The sequence below is a fragment of the Etheostoma cragini genome, chromosome 9 (assembly GCF_013103735.1).
Source record: "Etheostoma cragini isolate CJK2018 chromosome 9, CSU_Ecrag_1.0, whole genome shotgun sequence".
Classification (NCBI taxonomy): domain Eukaryota; kingdom Metazoa; phylum Chordata; class Actinopteri; order Perciformes; family Percidae; genus Etheostoma; species Etheostoma cragini.
In genome coordinates, this window is record NC_048415.1 from 21,556,894 (window position 1) to 21,576,519 (window position 19,626).

General features: G+C 40.4%; 1 protein-coding gene across 6 annotated transcripts in view; it reads left to right on the top strand.

Moving 5' to 3' along the window:
* The window catches only part of btbd8 (BTB domain containing 8), a 35,882-nt gene extending 16,586 nt beyond the window's left edge, over nucleotides 1–19,296 (top strand). For 4 of the 6 annotated variants that reach the window (XM_034880486.1, XM_034880485.1, XM_034880488.1 and 1 more), the window contains exons 10-19: nucleotides 2,713–2,815; nucleotides 3,283–3,465; nucleotides 3,578–3,748; nucleotides 8,365–8,494; nucleotides 9,453–9,514; nucleotides 10,343–10,880; nucleotides 11,518–11,605; nucleotides 13,945–14,069; nucleotides 14,160–16,094; nucleotides 18,419–19,296. In XM_034880486.1, the coding sequence (XP_034736377.1) occupies nucleotides 2,713–2,815; nucleotides 3,283–3,465; nucleotides 3,578–3,748; nucleotides 8,365–8,494; nucleotides 9,453–9,514; nucleotides 10,343–10,880; nucleotides 11,518–11,605; nucleotides 13,945–14,069; nucleotides 14,160–16,094; nucleotides 18,419–18,918 (3,835 nt within the window). In that variant the 3' untranslated portion in view covers nucleotides 18,919–19,296. The remainder of the gene's footprint in view (nucleotides 1–2,712; nucleotides 2,816–3,282; nucleotides 3,466–3,577; nucleotides 3,749–8,364; nucleotides 8,495–9,452; nucleotides 9,515–10,342; nucleotides 10,881–11,517; nucleotides 11,606–13,944; nucleotides 14,070–14,159; nucleotides 16,095–18,418) is intronic. The other 2 variants (XM_034880490.1, XM_034880489.1) reach the window with 1 other exon arrangement.
* The last annotated feature ends 330 nt before the right edge of the window (nucleotides 19,297–19,626 follow it).

Here is a 19,626-nt window from a genome sequence, read left to right on the forward strand (position 1 = left end):
ATTATAGCCTGGTCAGTTCTTTGTCAGTGCGCAATTGTACAAAATCAGGGGATCAAATACTTTTTTCCCTCACTATATAATGAAATTGGCTTTAATGTGATTCAATTAGGCCTGCATGATTCTGGGGGAAATATGAATCATGATTTTTTTCTTAGAACTAAGATCACTATTCTATATTTTTTTGACCATGACAAAACAAAACAAATTGTCAGTACCAAAACCAAAGTATAGAATAAACCATATTATAGTTTTGCGTTTTTCATTAGTTTAAATTTTTATTTTGTTTTGACTTTTTGTTTTAAATTCTTTTTTTTTTTTTTTTAAAGGGTTTGCTAGTTAGTTTATTTTTATTTATTTTTAAATTCTTTGTTTTAGTTTAGTTTTAGTCTTTTTTTTTGTAGTATGGGTTATTTGTTGGGGGATTCGAAAAGGTCAGAAAAAGTATTGTGTGATAATAACTCAAGAATTATTGTTGTTATTATTATTTTTGAATATTGTGTTCAACAATAACACCAGTACAAACAATGTACATATGATGATGAGCACAGATCTGTAGACACAAGACGCAGTAGTAAGTGCAGAATGTGTTTGACGTAGCCAACAGACTAAAGAACACATGCATCAACTTTGAACTTTGGTTTGAGTAAAGTCGTAAACTTTTTGAAGTCAATTCAATTCAATTCAATTTTATTTATAGTATCAATTCATAACAAGAGTTATCTCAAGACACTATACAGATAGACCACACTCCAGAATTTACAAGGACCCAACAGTTCTAGTAGTCTCCTCCAGAGCAAGCAACAGTGCGACAGTGGCGAGGAAAAACTTCCTTTTAGGCAGAAACCTCGGACAGACCCAGGCTCTTGGTAGGCGGTGTCTGACGACCGGTTGGGGTTAGAATGAAGAGTGGCAATAACAAAAATAGAAAAAATTAGTAGTCTGTAGCAGTTCTTTGTAGTAGTTCATGGCATAGCAGGACGCTGTGCGGCATTACAAGGCACAGCAGGACATAGCAGGGCACTGCAGTGTAGCAGTAGAACATGGCATCACAGAACATGGAGCGGGACCAAGGCGACAGCTGCTACCCTGATTTTGGAGCTTCTCTGATCCAAGGGAACATTCTGGGGAAAAAGAACATAATTGACTTGCACAGTTGTATAGACGTCCCAGTATTAGTCTATATATTAACCCACGTTCCCTACCGCTTTTGGTGTTCTTGCGATTTACTAACCAGCTATCGGATCGCCGGTGAAAGCAGCCTGTGGTGTTCTGTCTTGCTGCTGGCCCTACGAATCCATATATCCATGCCCATAATGTTACCGGGATCAGCTTCTCTTTTGGGGAAAGGGGGCTGGGCATTCTCCTTTACCTTTTTAAGTAAGCTAGGTTAGCCTCCTTGTGTCCGTTTCTCAAATGTAGGCTACTTTTAAATTCGTGGGATGTTTCCCTGTAATAAACGGTCCACATGTTTTACCACCTTCCACTGAGAGGCACTTGCTTTTATCTGACACAGTCATAATCAAATAGGACTTTTTGCTGCTTTCTTCTGACTTTCTGAACCGCCAATGATGCCAGGCAAGGGGCACGGACTGTTGTATGTTGTGTTCAATTTTACATGGAATGTCGGAATTTCTTGAGTAAATGTCGTTAATTGCTCTATGGAAGACATTGACAAAAACAAAACCTAAGGACAATTACTGATTATGCTGATTAAAACCTATTTTAAACGGTCTGTTTAAAAGTCACAGAAGAAAGTAGTAGCGTTTGTGATGCATTTGGCTCGTATATTGAATGAGAACCAAAGTCATTAAATGAAAATTTTAAAATTAAATTGTGAACATGGTGAGTCAAGATTGTGATTTTATAATGATTAATTGTACAGGCCTAGATTCAATCCACCACTCTGTTGAGTAAAATCTGTGATTTGTTCTATTAATTACTCTTTAGACATGAAATAAATCTTCAAAAGGCACTATTTATCTCATTTTTCATAGATTTTTGTTGTTTTAAATGAAGTTGAATTTTGTGAATCATTCTCAGTGTTAAGGCATTTCTAAAACTGCTGTTTAGAAAAAGATACCTCATAGACACAATTACTATTATTACTAGTATATTGCATTGCATTGAGAAGCTGGCTTTTGCACTTGGATCAGATTTAACTGGAAAACTATACACTGTCCATGTCTTTATATTTCAGTATGCTGCACAGCATTTATCCATTTTCTTTCTATTCATTCGTGTGCACAAAGTGAAACATTTCACATTGAGACTCTGATTTTTCTGCAGGTACTTGCATTACTGCAGTGAGCATGCAAAACGTGTGTGTATGTAGGTCAGGGGGATGTGTTGAGCGAGGCTCAATTTGAAGTGGTGTGTGTGTGTTTGCTGGGGCTGGGGGACGTGGCCCTGCCATGTTGTCTCTGCTGAGTCTGATAAGTCACGCGAGTATGGCGGTGGATTGAACTGCGCTGTTCTGTGCAGCAATGCGTTACTAGCCTTCTCATCCTCATTCACTCTGTTGTTCCCTCAAGCAAAGCTCTGCCAACCCCTCCTTAGAGCTTCAGAGCCAGCGACTCCTCTGGGTTAAACTACAGAAATGTAGAAAAGCCTCCACGAGATTCTTTTTTGACTGATTTGGACAAATGGTCAAATTGCCCAGAAACTGAACTGTCATTGATCAAAAAAGCAAAGATACTCTACGTGTATTTTCAGGTGGGTTGCTGATCATTTTGTGAAGACCTGGTGCGAGAGAAACTTTTCCCTGTTGTCCCCTGAGCTTCATGTGGCCTGTCTAACAGCTGTAACTGAAACCATGGTGAGTCCCCCCCTCCCTGAGTCATCAGCAGTACTGTATTCATGTAATTTCACAAATATCATCAACCTATTCTCCAGTGTTTTTCCACAGGAAGGAAATTTGAAGATAATCTAATCAAAGATGACATTTATTGAATTCTCAGTTATTAAAGATAGACTAATTTAGGAATATGATGTGGATGTCATGTAGCCTTGTAATTGATAATTGAATCTTGAGTCTGTCTTTCATCACTATCAAAGAGGTTGATTATATTATGTGAGTAAAGCAAGACAAATGTACTGTTTACTTTTGGCAAGTATTGAGACTCAGAGCTGTCCGAGAACCATTACAGAATTCTGGGACTTCCTCCACTCAGCAATAGGTCCTGGGCAGAAATAAAAGAATGCTTTTATAGAAGGATTCATTCGACTTTATTTTGGGTTTTCACCTAGAGAGAGTGTCTTAAGCTGATAGATGTTTCCATTCAGACTGTGCAGAACGCAGTAACCATGCTCTGTGGCACTGAGCAATTGATTGGCAGTCTCCCAGAAGTCAAGTGGGCCCAACAGGTAAGGAGTCTCGCCACAGAGCTTCAGGAGAAGAGCCTGAATGTCCTTGTCCAGCATCTCCCCAGAGTCATCCGCACTCAAGCCTTCCAAGACCTTTGCAGGGTAAGGTGCTTGTGTAGTCATGGAAATGCACTCTCCTTTACAGTAATTACCTCCTGACAAATTCAGCTTTGGTTTGTAGGGTTTTCTCAGTGTCTGTTACATGCCATTACAGAGAGAAGAGTTTACCCGTGAGCCAACGTTGTTGAAGAAGCTGTGTTCAGCCATCAGAGAAGGTGTGACTGTGGACAACTGCTGTGATCTTTTCGCTGCTGTGTACAGTCTATGTGGAGATGACATGGAAGAGGAATCTCTCCTGGAGCATGGAGAGCAAAAACAAGAGAAGGTGAAACAAAGCAGATTCTTGGTACTGAACCTTTTTGTCTTTTCAAAAACAGACAGACAGGCTGTGCTCAAACCTAATCTGTGTAGTGCGGTTTCCCATTTATCCCCATTCATAAAGGCCAGTTAGAAACTGAACATCAAACATGAATCCTGACCAAACAATCACTAAAAAGGTGATTTTTGCTCCGCTTCCAAGCAATATGATTAAATCCTAAAACGATAAACAAATCTATATGCACCTACTAGCTTTTGCCAGAGCTTTCAACTGCTGCTCCTGATTTTTCTAAACTGACGAAGTTTGGACTAACTACTATCTAACTTCAGACAGAGATTACAGAGTTGGGTTTCCAGAAAAACTAACTTCCTACTGTCTAACTTCTTCTGCCCTTCTTCTTCTTCTCTTCTTGCCCCTCATGCTTATTAATATACAGCTGTGTTAAAAAAAAATTAAACTGTAGACAATTGTCAGAAGTGTGGACCGGCGCTGTGTGTCCGGGCTGCGTGGAGAGTAAGAGGAGAGAGAGTAGAGAAGAGATCCAATCACAGGCACGGCTTTACAGACGAAATGGGTCATGTAACGCTAAATTAAACCATGTCCATATAACAACATTGCAGCAATGCGAGGACATTAGCACCGGTGCGTCCTAGAGGAGCTAACAGCTAACAGACGCTAACTATCACCGACTAGCACTGGTCACTGCTGCTGTCTGAAAAACAACACAGACGGGACAAAATGTTGCGGTTACTGGTAAACTGGTAAACCTTGAGACCAACGTATAACCGACTTTCCTCTGTTGAGTTTTCCTCCCATTACTCTGTACTCTGTGACTGTCTCTATCTAGAAACTAAGCTGCGCCATGCAGGGAACAACTCTGACTGGCACATGATCAGACAGTTGGTAGATGCCTCTATGCAAAAAAACGGAGCTTTCTATGAAATGACGCTTAAAAGAAAATCGCTCGATCAAGTCAATTTGATTGTGGGAAGTCAAAATCGGGATTGTGATTAAAATTTGATTAATTGTGCAGCCCTACGGTTCCCTGTATCTACCTTCAATAAATCACATACTCTAGGTTGCTATATTCCTCTACATTAGACTGCTCGGTTTGACTCCCTTCTTGGCGGAAATGAATGGCTGCATCGCTAGCCCGCATAGTGGTCTTTTCGCCTAACATTGTTTAAACAGAGCAACTTACATTGGTACCAATAGCAACGAGTTAGTAGACTTCCTCACTTAGTAGAAGTCCTCACTGTACCTTTCTCTCTTCACCACACTGTGTGTGTGTGTGTGTGTGTGTGTGTGTGTGTGTGTGTGTGTGTGTGTGTGTGTGTGTGTGTGTGTGTGTGTGTGTGCGTGTGCGTGTGCGTGTGTGCGCGCGCGCAGTTTTACCAGTTCTGCAATGTGAAATTTCACTTAGTACTGTCAGATTAGGAACACAACAAAATGTTGACACTATATTTAGATTACAAATTAGCATCTAATTTAATTCATTTCTTTTTATTTTCGGTGAAGTAAAGACTAATTACGAAAGATAGGTCAAAGCTGTGTTCACTGCTCTCTTATTAGGCCTACACGCAAACCTCAGGCAATGGGAATGTGAGAGAAAGCTATTTGTTTCTTACAGAAAAGTTATAGCAGTCAGTAGCATAGTAGGTCCTTGACGTCATATCACGTTGCCATACCTTGGCTTTTTTCGTACCAACGCCCCTGGCATTCACGCCTCTACTCAGACCTCCTTTCCATTCAGAAGCATCAAATGAGGACTCAGCGGCGGAAGCTGTTTTGCTGCAATCTAGGCCTCTAATTCATTCTATTGTTTTTTTTTAATTTATCCACACATCATTTCAGTAATATACTGTAGTAAGCCTACACACTGTTACCATGACAACAGCTGACCATTAATGTTAACTCAGTTAGCTTGCCTTACCTTATAAACAATACAATTGTAATTCTGCAATGTTAAAAGAAAACATCCATTGCGCCACAGCTATGCTACTATAGGTCTTAACTGTTTCTGTTGTCATATGTCAGATACTTAAAATAAGAAAAATATGAGATTAGATCCTTGGTAGTTGCATTATCATAACAGACCCACCCTGTATCATCTATCATTAACGTTTACTGACTACTGACATCTACTGGTCATAAAACGTAACTTGCCACATAAACCGAACAACAGCAATATTTAACATAGTACAGAGTTTGGAGCTGATTCCTGCAGTGCGCTATTGGAGCATCAATTGACATGCTTCAAATGAGGCAATTCATCAACATAAATGATCAGTTTGAGTGCGTTTTTCTCTTTGTATCTTTTAGAAAAACTATGTTGCCACTTGCCAGTAATTTGGTGCACCCCTGCTATACGTTTTGTGCCCGCCTTGGCTATTTGATTGAGTGCCAACCATGGATGTGGCATCAACACTCTAGCTACTAGCTATACTACTTACTTTGAAATCTTTGGAAACATTGTAATTCTACATTTACCAACAGAGAAATGCTACAGGTTATTTAACTAATGTTACTGATTCTGATTTTACTTATTAAATACAACAACTAAAATATGATACATTATTATTCATTAATTTATCCAGCATTATAGTAGTTTAAAACTTAGGTTAGAAAAAAACACCCAAGTCGTGACTACTCGTGGTCAAAAACACAGATGAAATACACTAAGTGAGGTATTAGTTTCTAGATCGTGGTTAGATCATGCATTTTGCCAGCAGTAATGTTATTAGTGGTATACATTTGTATGGCAAACTTACACAGTTTGAGTTGCAATGTTGATGCTGTTCCTGTGACTTTCAGCTTGTGCTCGTTGACTCAAAGGAAAAATAGAAGAATCAGAAACAACAATAAATAAACATAGCAAGATATTCATTATCCGCCGCAGTAATAAAGTAGAGCATGGGTTTAGCGCAGTTATTTTTCCTGTGGTAACCCGATGCTGACAACATGCTTGTCTCTACAGAACCCTGAAGCCCCTCCTCTGCTGTTGCACGGAGCTGTTTGATTATTCAAGGTTTATTAATATTGGGCGCCTGTGGAGCTCACCTGGTAAAAGGCGCCCAAATAAAGAGGCTTAGTTCTCAACGCAGCGGCCGCAGGTTCAACTCCGACCAGCGGTCCTTTGCTGCATGTCTTTCCCTTCTCTCTCCCCTTTCAGGTCTAAGCTGTCCTAAAATATTGAACTTGTTGCATCTCCAAATTGCACCAAATTTGACATTGCACATTCTTTGGTTCCCAGTAGTATACACGCCAAGGGTAAAGTAGATTGCATGAACTGTTCTTGTGATATGCAAGGACAAACAAACCACTCTCCAATTATAGTAGTAGGACGTAGTAGGATAGGATGAGCTCTAAAGAATTTCATGTTTTTATATAATTAACTATAAAAGTTAGGGCCCAGTGTCAGCTATTAATGGATACATATGTTTTAAATTAGTGTGAAAATAAAAATTGTGACAATATTAGTGTAGCTTGTTAAATAAACAGTAATTCAGCTTTTTCAAGTTATACATGAAATAGCTTTTGTGGGTGTGTCTAAATTTAAGTGTGCCCTATTGATATTTCTTGTAACCCAAAAAAAGGATGCTTTGTTCACAGACAGTGTTACTCACCAACATGCATTGTGTGTGGAACAAATTGTTTAAATTTGGAATTTCAAGACTTTTCATAAGACTTTTGCAAAGCCATTGGTTTCAAATGTTTTAAATTCAGCAGGTTGACTTGCTTGCAGTTTTCTTCCTTGCCATGTTGGCTCATTGCAGCATACAGTATCTTGGCATATTGCCTGAAGTTGTAGATCAGTAGAATAGTGTAAAACCATTGGCATTGTGTATCGTGTCACCCCTTTGTGCGCGTGCACAAGATAAAAAAACAGGGACACACTCCTTTGCACAAGTAGAGCTCCAGAATGTCACAGGTTACCTTTAATAACACATGACACAAATAGTGCACCAAGTTTCATCAAAATTGGACCTGTAGCAGTTACGGTTCTTAACTTTGGATGAGTTTAAATATAGATGTAAGTTGATTGTATTGAAGAAAGACATTTATTGAAGTATTGTATAATATGTTGGCATATGGTAGTTAAGTATCCGTCAAACATTTAAGAATATACACACTAACAAAATGTATTGTGTGGGCAAGCAGATTAAGCTTGTGAGATGACTTTAGGGGAAAGTGACCCTGCTGCACATGTTAAAGCGCATAACCCCTGTAAATACCGTACAGTATGGCAGAATGGATTAGGCTGAAGGAGACTGTGACGTCTGCCAGCGGCCTTCACTAATCTGGCTGAATATCTGCTGGTGCGGGGTGTGTGGCCAGTGCAGTGGAGGAGGTAGAGATAGCTCCTCCCTCCCTCCAGCCATGTTTCTATAGTCAGGCGTGGAAACTGGAGAATGGGCATCAGCCGCTGACATCACTGATTTCACTCAAGGGAGCTCAAGTGGATTCTGCAACAGACATGGAGGGGGAGGGAGAGACAGAGAAAGATAGAGGGAGGGGTATTTGTTGCCATGGCGAAAGATTCTTCAAGCAGCTGCTGATTCGCTTGTGCTGTAGCGCACCCCTTTCCATTCTTCTCTCTCTCTCCTCTGTTTCACCGCCAGCCATTCAGGCAAGAGATTTGTACGCTGCGCGGTCGACTCTGGACCTTTCTGCTTCAGACCTTTTACGCAGTCCGCCACACGCAGGGATGGGAGACCCTGTCTTCCAAACACAAAGAGAGGATACTAGCAGGTAAGGATAGACATTCTTGCTATGAGCTCCTTTTTTCAGTCATGTAATACATATTCTTGATGCTTTGTGTGTGGATATATGTGTTTTTTTTTCTCCCTAACCCAACCTAGCGCTGAAGCAGTGGCTTTGCATCAATAGAGATGAACCAAACCCCATAGAGCATATGCTGTTGGCTGATATAATACTTAATGGCTTCTTTCTACACAGCTGCCTGGCCACTACTGACCCATAAATTGTTTAGCCAGTGCTGTTCTTATACATTTTGCTTTGTGTTAGCTACCTTTTTAATTGTCTTGGGCTGAGTGTACGCTAACATGGTAAATGCACCAGACGTACCATGCTTGTTTTAATAGGTGTGAGTGAAAGGCTGGTATTCTGTCTTTTTGAGTGTGCACATGATAAGGGATTTACAGACAATATGCTGTTTCCTCACTGTTGAGTCAGTAATGTGTTAAAAAAATGCATTCCATCAGTAATTTACTGTATTTAGCTGGTATAAATATGTGCCCGATACTGGTTCATTTCTTGCAAGTGAAATCGGATTCCAGGTCTCACGTTAAAACAACAAATGTGCTTTAGTGAATACTGAAATGAGTGCATTTCACCTCATTTGCTTTTGATTTTTGATATTATAGGTTCTGAAATTGTTCTTGCATTAAGTATAGAAATGGCCATGATTTGTTTTGAATCATCCTTGCCATATATGCCTGATCAGTACATTGATTTAATGTTTGTTTTCCTATAGTCAAATGGTAAACAAAGGGTGTGGAAATGAGAATTTGTGAATGAAAAGAATGGCTCCTCTTGCTCAAATAATGAAGGACCTAGGCAGTGTCTTGAAAGAAATTGGTACAGCTCTTTTAATCTGTGTTAATCTTGGTTTGAATTGTCTGTTTAGTCGTAAAAAATACTTACAGGATAATTGATCATCTTCTTCCTTCCTTTTCTGTTTTGACAGATGCTATTGATAAAGGGGACAATCGGAGACTTGGTAAAAAGCCTGTATTCACTAGCTCACAGGTAATATTATCAATCATACATTAGCATTTGTTTGTTTATAGTTTTTTTATTTTTGTATCAGAAACTAAACAAATAATTTTTAAGTTTTATTTGTAAATCTGACATCTGGTTTTGCCTTTGCTGGTGATGTGAAATTACGAGGCATGTAAATTTGTATAATTTCTGACAGTGATTATAGTCTTTGACCAACAGATGCCATATGTCATAAATGCCCCACCCTCACAGCAAAGAGATACAGTATAAAATGTGCAGCAAGGCCCCTCTAAACAGATGTATAACTAGATAAGCCTGGCTGAGGTGATCCAGAGAGTGATTGCCAAGATGTTAGGCATAAGTGGTTCAGAGCAGTGGAGCTCCTACATAGCTCTCGGGAAGTGGTTTTATAAATTCAAAACAGGAACTTTGCCCGTCCAAAAGCTTTTTGTGCTGATTCTCTGAAATGGCTAAATACAGTTTACTGATGTTATTGTTCCAATGACAGTAAAAGGCAATTATGAGTTTCCAGTTTCTTGAGTTAATTAGCAAAAGTTCACAAAGTGTTGTAGAACAAGAAAGAAGCACAATTTCTTCGCATTAACTAAAAAACAAAGTAAGAAATCAACTGGAAGAAAAGTCGAGAAATAACAACAGGAAATACAGTAATAGGACTTCGGTTGGCTGATAAGCACAAACTATAAAGATCTCTCTTTACATTTATTTTGTGGTATGTTCCAGTGACTTATGGTAATCTGCACTAATGTTATTACATTTAATTGAACTGCCCTCTGGTTATTTTCTGATTAATCCTGTCATAAAGTTACATGACTAATTCAGTTTTTTTTTCTGCAGTCAAGGGCTGTAAAATGCCCTTTATCTGCACCTGAGAGTCCGCCTGTGCACAGGACCCAGAGGTCCGAAATTGCAATTTCCTCCTCCCATAGTGCTGCATCAGCCATGAAGTCTGATGGACTGGGGACAGCTAACAAACCAGTAGATGGTCACACATCCAAGGCAAGGACTGGGAAGAAGCCTGGAGACCGGACTTTAGCAGGAAAAGCAAAGACAGCATCAGCTGGCTCACCAATTGTCAATGGCACAGGAGCTGCAGGGCCCAGGCGGGATGGAGCCAGTGCCAATGGCCCCAGAAGCTCTCAAGGTGCTAGAGAGCACGAAAAGAAGCCAAACCCAGGTGCACGGCCTAAAACATCTCCCCCAAGCTGCACATCTACAAGCCAGACGGGGGTAATGAAGGCTCAAAAGACCTCAACAGGAAAGACTGACATTGTTGGCACCACCCAAGCTCAGCCCAGCGCTTCATCCACATCAGGCAGCGCCTCGCCAGAGAACGGTGCCAGCAGCCCTCGCAACGACACCCACTCCATCCCAGGTTTACTCTCTTTATTGACTTCTTAACATTTCATCATTGTGACCCGACACAAATTACAATGTAGGCCATCACTGTAGCCAAGCTGAGTTGTCAGCATGTCAGCTCCAGACATAATACTGTAGCTGAAGTATGGAAGGACCAGCAGACTAATTAGTATGATGAATTTTGTGTTATGGCCAAGAGGGATTTTTGTAAGACAAGGGCAGTGTCATGTATGAATGTAGGAAAACAAAGCCCATGCGGCTATCCTTGGCAGCCTGCTGGTATCATTGTACGAGCTCTTAGCAGAACCGCAGAGGTCAAAGCCTTATACAGCTGTCACATAGGGGGGTGTGATCACTTTGAGCCATTGTGGGGACGATTGTATTAGGAAGGTGGGGCAATCCCGACTGATATTTGTGTTTACGGCTAAAGTGGGCACTAGCACAGCATGTGACCCTGTACCACACCCTGAAAGTGACTTGTTAAAAGTCTGTGATGTGACATTACCCTATGTATACCCTGAAGATTATTTGGTTTATTCTTGTCATATGCATTGGACCTATGTGCAGTCTTGGTTAAATAATCTCAAAACTATCTGCCCTGACAAATTTCAATTTGCAACCGTTGTGTATGAGGTTAATTTTCTGTGTTTTAGGTGCAAAGACCAAACACCAGACTAAGGCGGTAAACAAATCCCCACTAACAAAATCTCCTCAGAAATCAGATACAACGAAGATCAGCAGGTGAGCTTTACCCCTCACAATATTTTGCTCATCAATGTGCTTTCTCAGTGCTTCTTGTGTATATTTAGTAAAATGCTACAGTGTGTGTTATGTTTAAAGGCAAGTGATGTCCTTGTCAACTTTCCCTTGGTTCTTGCTGTTGGATGGATTGCCATGCTACCGTTCAAGGTCTTTAAGAAAAAAAAAAGGATGTTGAGGGAGCAAGTCAACAACCATCCAGCAACCATTTTGGTTGTTAATAAAATAATTTTAAAAACTTTATACAAAAAATACATTTTCCACAGATGAACTTACTTTTTCTTACCACTCGGACTCTGTGTAGCATTCCACAAGTATTTATGTTAGGGCTGGGTACCAAACTTCGATACTTTTTAGGCACCAACGTAATTGCCTCCATAGTATTACTTATCGTAAAATGCATTATTATTCAATACCATATTCCAATATCTAAGAAGTAAATCTCATCTGCGTCAGTGAGCCAGTAAGCATGCAGTGTGCTTGTACCAAGCTCTTAGAATGCTGTCTCACGTTACATTTTGTAGAGGCATGCAGTAAAAAATGTAGGTTATGCACAAAGACGGGCCTCGTGTGTGTTGTATTCTGAGAGGCTTGACTATGGTGTGCGTCACATAGGTGTAAAGGTGTAAATAAAATGATTTGTACAGTAATGTGTATTGTTGTAATTTATTTGTATTAAAATTGGTTATAATTACTAATTTAACTAGGGGGAAATCTGTATTTAATTCACAGTTTCTGTACCGGTATTAGAATCAAATTTTTTAACAAAACCCAGTCCTAATCTTTTATATTAAATGTCCGTCCTACACAGCCCCAAGGAGCAGTGGAAAAGGCTGTGTTAAATCACAACCAAAATGACAAAATATGGCCTTTAAGAACTTCTAGGATGGATAAGGGGACTGGACCCCTACTTGCAACTTGCAAAATACAGAAGATAAATCAGAAGGACAAAACCCAAAGAGAGATCATGAGAATTTAAATCCTGAAGTATAGCTGATGCATTTCTCTTATTGAGACAGATTGCCAAAAACATTTTGCTTTTGTCCAAGTCACCTACATTTAATTATCAAATCAGTTGAAACATTCTAACAAATAAAAAAGATTCAAACTAATCTACTACTCTTGCCATGCATACTCCCTACAGTTTTACATAATCAAGCCAAGTTGCAACATGAGCTCAATTGCCAATATAGCTTGTTTGCCTCAACGGATGTACATTCCTTGTATTATGGTAAACATCCAGTGTGTGAAAGATGTGCCGGAGGCCTTATCCCAGGAATGGAATAGGGTACTGGTTTAAAGAAATACAAACAAGCCAGAGCGTTATTTCCCCTTTCTCGGAATAGATAGGCGGAGTAGCCAGACCCTACTCTGAAACCGCACTGTGGAAATAGGTAATGCGAGACTACAACAGATTAATAGCTTAGTTTAAAGCATTCAGTGTCTAGAAAGCAAAACAAACATCCCTTAGACTGCATGTTCAGTAATGTAAATTTAAAATAAGAGTGTTGCAGCACAATATCCCCTGGTAGTTTTTTTAGGCCACGTGGTCAGGAGGTTAAAAGCAGCTGTGTAGTGTTTTCTGACAAGCCTCTTATCTGTCCTTCAAAGATGTTAAAAATATCTGTTTTACAATCTGCATTATCCAGACTCCATCTGTCCATGGAGCACATCAACATCCCTGTCTCCCTGAAAAGCAACCATGTACGTTAACCAATAAAAAACTAATAACACAACAAAACATATCTTGGTTGCATTTTTGGCTTGACGTTTTTTGTAAAGAAAAAGGTGGTACGGTAAGGAAAAGTTCATCTATGCAGAATCCAAAATGTACTTTTCTGGAGAGAAGTTAACATGAAACTCCCATCTAACCTCAACTGAGATAGCATGACTAATCATTTGTGGATCATGTATTTTTTAAACCTGACCTTTACTAAAATGTTAGATAATTAAAATGCATCAACCTTGGGCACACGTCTGATCTCAAACTGTAAAAATGTGCTCTTTTCTCTTGATAGATTTAGTTAAAAACCAAGGTAGAATATCCTTCACAAGGATACAAGTAATAACTTGAAATTATTTGCATTCATAATCAGCTCATGTCTTAGAGGCTTGTTCTTGACAAAATGGGACACAGAACTTTGCTGCCGCCTGCTGGTGCTAAATATTAATTCATGATTTATGTTTTCTGCAGCTCTTATCATAAATATATTTTAATGATGGTGTATACAGAGGTATACATTATTTAGGATATAGTGGTAAGCAATTTTTGGTCACGCTGTTGTTTCATGGTTTTGTTTTATCTGTTTCACCAACAACAGTCCTACCAATAAGTCAAGTGTGAGAGACAGTGGCAAAGTCAAGACTGGTGCAGCAGAGAAAGCCTCTACTGGAGTGACAGCAGCAAGAGCTGACACCAAGGGAAGAGGCACACCAGACCACCATGGTGAGATATTCAAAGTCTGCCTGATTGAAATGTCTGTTAATATACTGTAGCAATGTATTAATGTTCTGTTCTGTTTTGTCTTTTGGTTAGTCTCTAAGCATGGATCCTCTATGAAAAAGCCAGCATCCCCTAGAAAAGAAGACGGCAAAGACGGTTTGAAATCCTTAGTACCAGACAAAGCAGCCAGTGAGGCTCATAAAAAGAAGATCACAAAACCCGTTTCGGCGACTGGAGCCTCAGCTAAATCCAGTGCTAAACCACCAAAAGCCTCTTTGGCCCCCTCCAAGCAATCTTCAGTAGTAGCTGCCAAGTCTGGACCAAAGCCAAAAAGTACTACTGAATTATCAATGGAGAAAGCTTCTCCAAAATCTGGAGGAACTTCCAAAACCTCAGCTGTGTCTGCCTCCAAGAAATCAGGAACTAAAGGAAAAGAGACGGTGAATGGTAAAAATTCAAACAGCAAAACTGAGCTTGCTCCAACTGAGAACACTTGTGACGTTGCAGTGCATGAAGATAGTACAGAAGTAGTGCTTTCTGACCGGCCTGCAGTGCGCAGAACACAGTTAACCAGCCAGGGCGGAGGGGATTCATTTAGCCTTCAACTAGAATCATCCCCTACAAGTCAAAAGCCTGAAATACAGTCAGGAAACACTGATGCACCAGCAGCTAACAAACCCCCCCATGTCAAATCTGCTAATGCAGACACTTGCAAACAGACTGAAGGGAGTAAAGTAAAACAGTCTCCAAGCGGTGTCATCCCCGCTCACATCAGCGTAGGGCAAGTTAATGAGGTCTGCTGCCCAAATTCTCCGAGAGACACAGAACGCCCTATAGACACCCCCTGCAGCGTGGGAAGCACTGACACTCCCTTAGAGGACTCCTGGAACGGCATCCACCATCAGGTCAGCCCACAGTCTGAGACTGGCAGCACACACACCACTTCCTCTGACGACATCAAGCCCCGCTCAGAGGACTACGACGCAGGAGGCTCGCAAGATGACGACTGCTCCAACGACAGAGGTGTTTCCAAGTGTGGCACTATGCGCTGTCATGACTTCTTGGGTCGGAGTAGTAGTGACACAAGCACCCCAGAGGAGTTAAAGATGTACGAAGGTGGTGCAGGGTTGAGAGTAGAGGTTCGGCTGCGTGGACGAGAAGCAGAGACTACCAGCGAGGAGGAGGGAGTAAGACAGCGTCCTCGTTCCTGGTTGCATAGAGACGAGGTTCCTGTTGAGGAGGAGCACTCTGAGGTCGAGGCCACGGTGACTGTAAAAAGCGTCCCTGACCACCAGCTCTTCTCATCCTCAGAGGAGGAGGAGGAGGAAGATGAAGAGGCAACGGAAGATGAGAGGTCTGAAGTTGAGGTGATTCCAGGTCAGGCGCCGCTGCCGCCAACTGAGCCCTCACCCCACTTTCAAGGCATTGTCAACCTAGCTTTCGATGATGACGGTGTAGACCAGGAGAATGACCAGCCCGACTACCAGTCTTCTAACTTCCGTCGCTCAGTGTTACTCTCTGTTGATGAGTGTGAGGAGTTGGGCTCAGAAGAGGGCGGCGTCCAAACTCCACCTCAACAGCCCAATGACGCTGTCACTTCCTGTGATGTTTTTGAGTCTGACGCTACAGCTCCTCTGTGCAAATGTGCCCCTTCCAGTGACAAACAAGACCACCTGATTTGCCATGTCGAAAGTGCAGGCCTGAAGGACAAAAAACATGACGAGGAACAAGAAGAAAAATCCTCTGTATTTCTTACAGAGATACAGGAGCCCGTGCACGATGAGAGTAATCACATCCAGGTGGATGAATTGAAGTCCAGCGGCCCTCTCCTGGATGCTGACACTAAAGTCCTCCCTGCCCAGGAGCGCCCATGCCACCTAGATCTGCGACACACTGAACAATACAACGGAGGACTGCGCAAAATTCAGACCAATCCCCCAGAAAGCAAGAAAGCTGATTTACATCTAGACTTAAATGAGCCTCAGCTGACAGGGGACACTCCTGTACATACTGCAGAATCTCCAGCAGGTAATGTATGATCTACGGCCCTTCCTAGACCCCAAATCCAAAGCCATCACTTATCCCCAACTCCATAGTGAAAGTATAGTTCATCCCTGCAAGATTTGTTCTCCTCCGCTCTGATTCCTTGACCTTACCTACATACAATACCTATCCCTCTTTCAGAAATAGGATATATTGTAGTAACTAATTACAAATACAAGTTCAAATTCAAATGAAATCAGTGGTCATCAAATTTTCATAGCTTAAGCTTCGTCTCATTTTAACCCACTGATTGTGTAGCTGTCGTAAATTTGAATTTGCAACATCAATATCCTTATAAAGATGGAGTTAGGTCTCCTTATAGATAAAAACCTAAGCTGTACATTTTAAACAACTGAACTACCTTTTAGTCTGAGGCATTTAGCCCTTGTCAACCCAGAAACAAAAAAGGGAAAAGCAGTGTACAGTACATTTCACTAAGACTGATCACAAGAATCTGCCTTGTGACAAGGCCTGTGATATAATTACACCAATGCACTTTTATGTACATAAAAACAAGTTTTGATTATTTTGTCATTTATTTCATGCAGAGGAACAGTCTTTGGCCTTTTAAAGCCATAAATAATTTGACATAGTTGAATGTGCTTTAAATATAAGTATTAACATCAATTTATCATTGCCAAATTAATTTTGGTCTGTTGGTATAATTACCATCACAGTGACCATTGTTGAGATCATTTTGTCATGCTCCTGATAGTGATGTTGATAAAGGTTGTGTTTCTTAAAATTTAGATAAGACTTCCCATAAACCCCATGGCTCAGAAGATGTTAGTACGAGTGATGCTATTTCTTTTATTGTAAATGATAAAAGTAACTTTTCATTCATTAAACCATTGCAATTTTAAGAAACACAAACTTCTGGCTCCATAAGCTCTTCTTCTTTCATGCCATGAAGCGTAAACAAATCTGAACCTTGTGGTAAACCATGTCCCTTGTAGTATAGCGTCACTAGACGCTGCTTGGCTTTTCAGTGATTGTCTTTTTGTTTACAGTAATCATACTTACATCTCCAAATAATATGTAAAAGATTTGTTGATGTTAACTTGCTATATGTAGCACATTTATAAAAAATAAAAAAATGTGTTCAGGTAAATCACAAGCCAGTACTAAATATTTTGTAATATCTGTTGAGTGGCTACCTGACATAAAGGTAAAATACATAATGATAGTACAAAATAAATGACACTAAACTACCGGTGCTTCTCAGAAAAGTGTCATGCTGGGGAACTTTTCCCTAGCATCTGCCTGCTATCTATCTTTTTTTGTGTTGAGAATGTACCTGTTCTTGAGTTTGTTTTATTTTCATTATTTTTTTGCACAGCACGCATGCGACTATTAAAAATTAATTTGTTATTCCTTTCCACATCAATCACTTCTGTGTATGTGTTTTTTTTTTCCATTATCCATTAACTTTTGTAATACCCAGTAGTATGTCTAGATTCATACTTTAAAGAAGACTGTATTTTGTGGTCTTTACGCTTTTGTTCACTAGGTTTGAGTAGTGTTAGTAGCCTCCTCTGTTAAGTATGTATTGTGTCTCTAGAGCAGCTGTCATAGTCCTGCCATGTCTCTCTTTTTTCACTATTATATTCAGAAAAAGAAATCCTGCTGCACCATTATTGGGGGTATATCCCAATGCAAACATGTACATTATTTTGTTTTTAATATTAAACAGTTAATAGTGAGTTACTTTATTTTTCTCTTTAAGTTGTTAAAAATAGAAAACACAAAGAATGTCAAAAGAAACTTGGTGGTGTGCCATCATTTGTGCTACTAAAAACAGTGCTGTTGCTTGCATTTTAAGTTTTTGTGACAGTATTTAAGTCTGTTTATTAGGTCTGCCAGTTCAAAAACCTGCACGTAAATCTCTAAACCTATTACTGTTACTGACAAATGGTGCTGTTAAATGCATGGCTTACTTTGTTTGAACAGGTGGATAAAGAGATGCATTCAGATTAGCATTCCTCTGTGCATTACCTTTAAGGCAACTGTAGACCCTTGACATCCATATTTGAAGTGTTTGGTGAATTTCAAACGAATAAATTTAAAGTTGGTATCAGTATTGCCACCTAACTGACCACACTTTGACCATCAAAGTTACTGCTTTCATATTGTGCTGTCCTCACCTAACTTCACTATGGAATATCTTTAAAGCACACAGTTGCATTAAGGGTAATCCTTCGGTAATCAGTGTTTTGTTGTAGTAGGCAGTGACTAGTCTCTGAAATGAAAAAAGAACTGTGAAGGAGTGAATCAGTTTGTCATTTTGCAGTATTGTCAATTGTTTTTAGGGGACAATGGTTGTGACAGATTGGATCAAACCTGCAAACATGACCGCCGACCATCCAAAGCCCTCTCTCCCATTTACGAGATGGATGTTGGAGAAGCCTTTGAGCACTGCTTGGACAAGGACAGGAATGTTAAACTGAAGGCAGAGGATGAAAATCAAAGAGGGGATGATGACAAAAGCAATGAGTTTGCAGAACGTGATTGGAGCTTGCTTAGGCAGCTTCTCTCAGACCATGAGTCCAATCTGGGCGTCATAAATCCTGTGCCAGAGGAGCTCAACCTGGCCCAGTACCTTATCAAGCAGACACTGTCCCTGTCACGTGACTGCCTGGACTCGCAGGCCTTCCTGTCCCCAGAGAAGGAGACCTTTAAACGCTGGGCGGAGCTCATCTCGCCCATGGAGGACTCCTCCACCAGCATCACGGTCACCAGCTTCTCCCCGGAAGACGCTGCATCGCCACAGGGGGAGTGGACCATCGTGGAACTGGAAACACATCACTGACTGGACGGAGGAGAGCATGCCTGACAGTTGACACCTTCTCTGTGAACTTTAAATGTCTTTACATCAACTTTGTCTTAATTTATTATAATTTATAATCATGTTCTGTTTCTCTTTTTGACATGTCTTACTGGACTCTGCAGAACTCTGGACTTTGCAGCAGTTTATTTGCATTCCCCATTATGCCCTCAGTGGACTGTTTCTTGACACTAATGGGTTGTTTTGCATGCTGATATTTTTGTAAGTGTTGTTGCTTTGAAGCTCTAGAAAGGTATATAGAGTAAGAAAAAAAATAATTTCTTTCTCATGGCAGTCTTGTAATAACATGGTTGACCGGCCTTTTCTTAAAGAAAAACAATATTGGCCTACATGGCTTGCATTTTGTGTCATATTGAAAATAAAGGTTTGTGTAACTTAAAAAAATGAATTGTTCCTCACTGTCAAGTCATAGAGAAATGGCATGCCCCCCCCCCCCCCCCCCCCCCCCGTGATACACATACACAGATTTAAGTTGTGTTATTGTAATTTTTGTCATTTTTACCTGGTTGCACAGGTGCAATAACAACGTTAACTACTATTTGCTCATTGGGTTGGCTTGCTGAGAGCTGTGGAGCTTTCATAAATATTAGGCTATTAGGCTACACCTTTGTGTATCCTGCCTTGGATAGCTAGCTAGTTAAAATGTCTTTCAACAATGGAACTGATATTTCA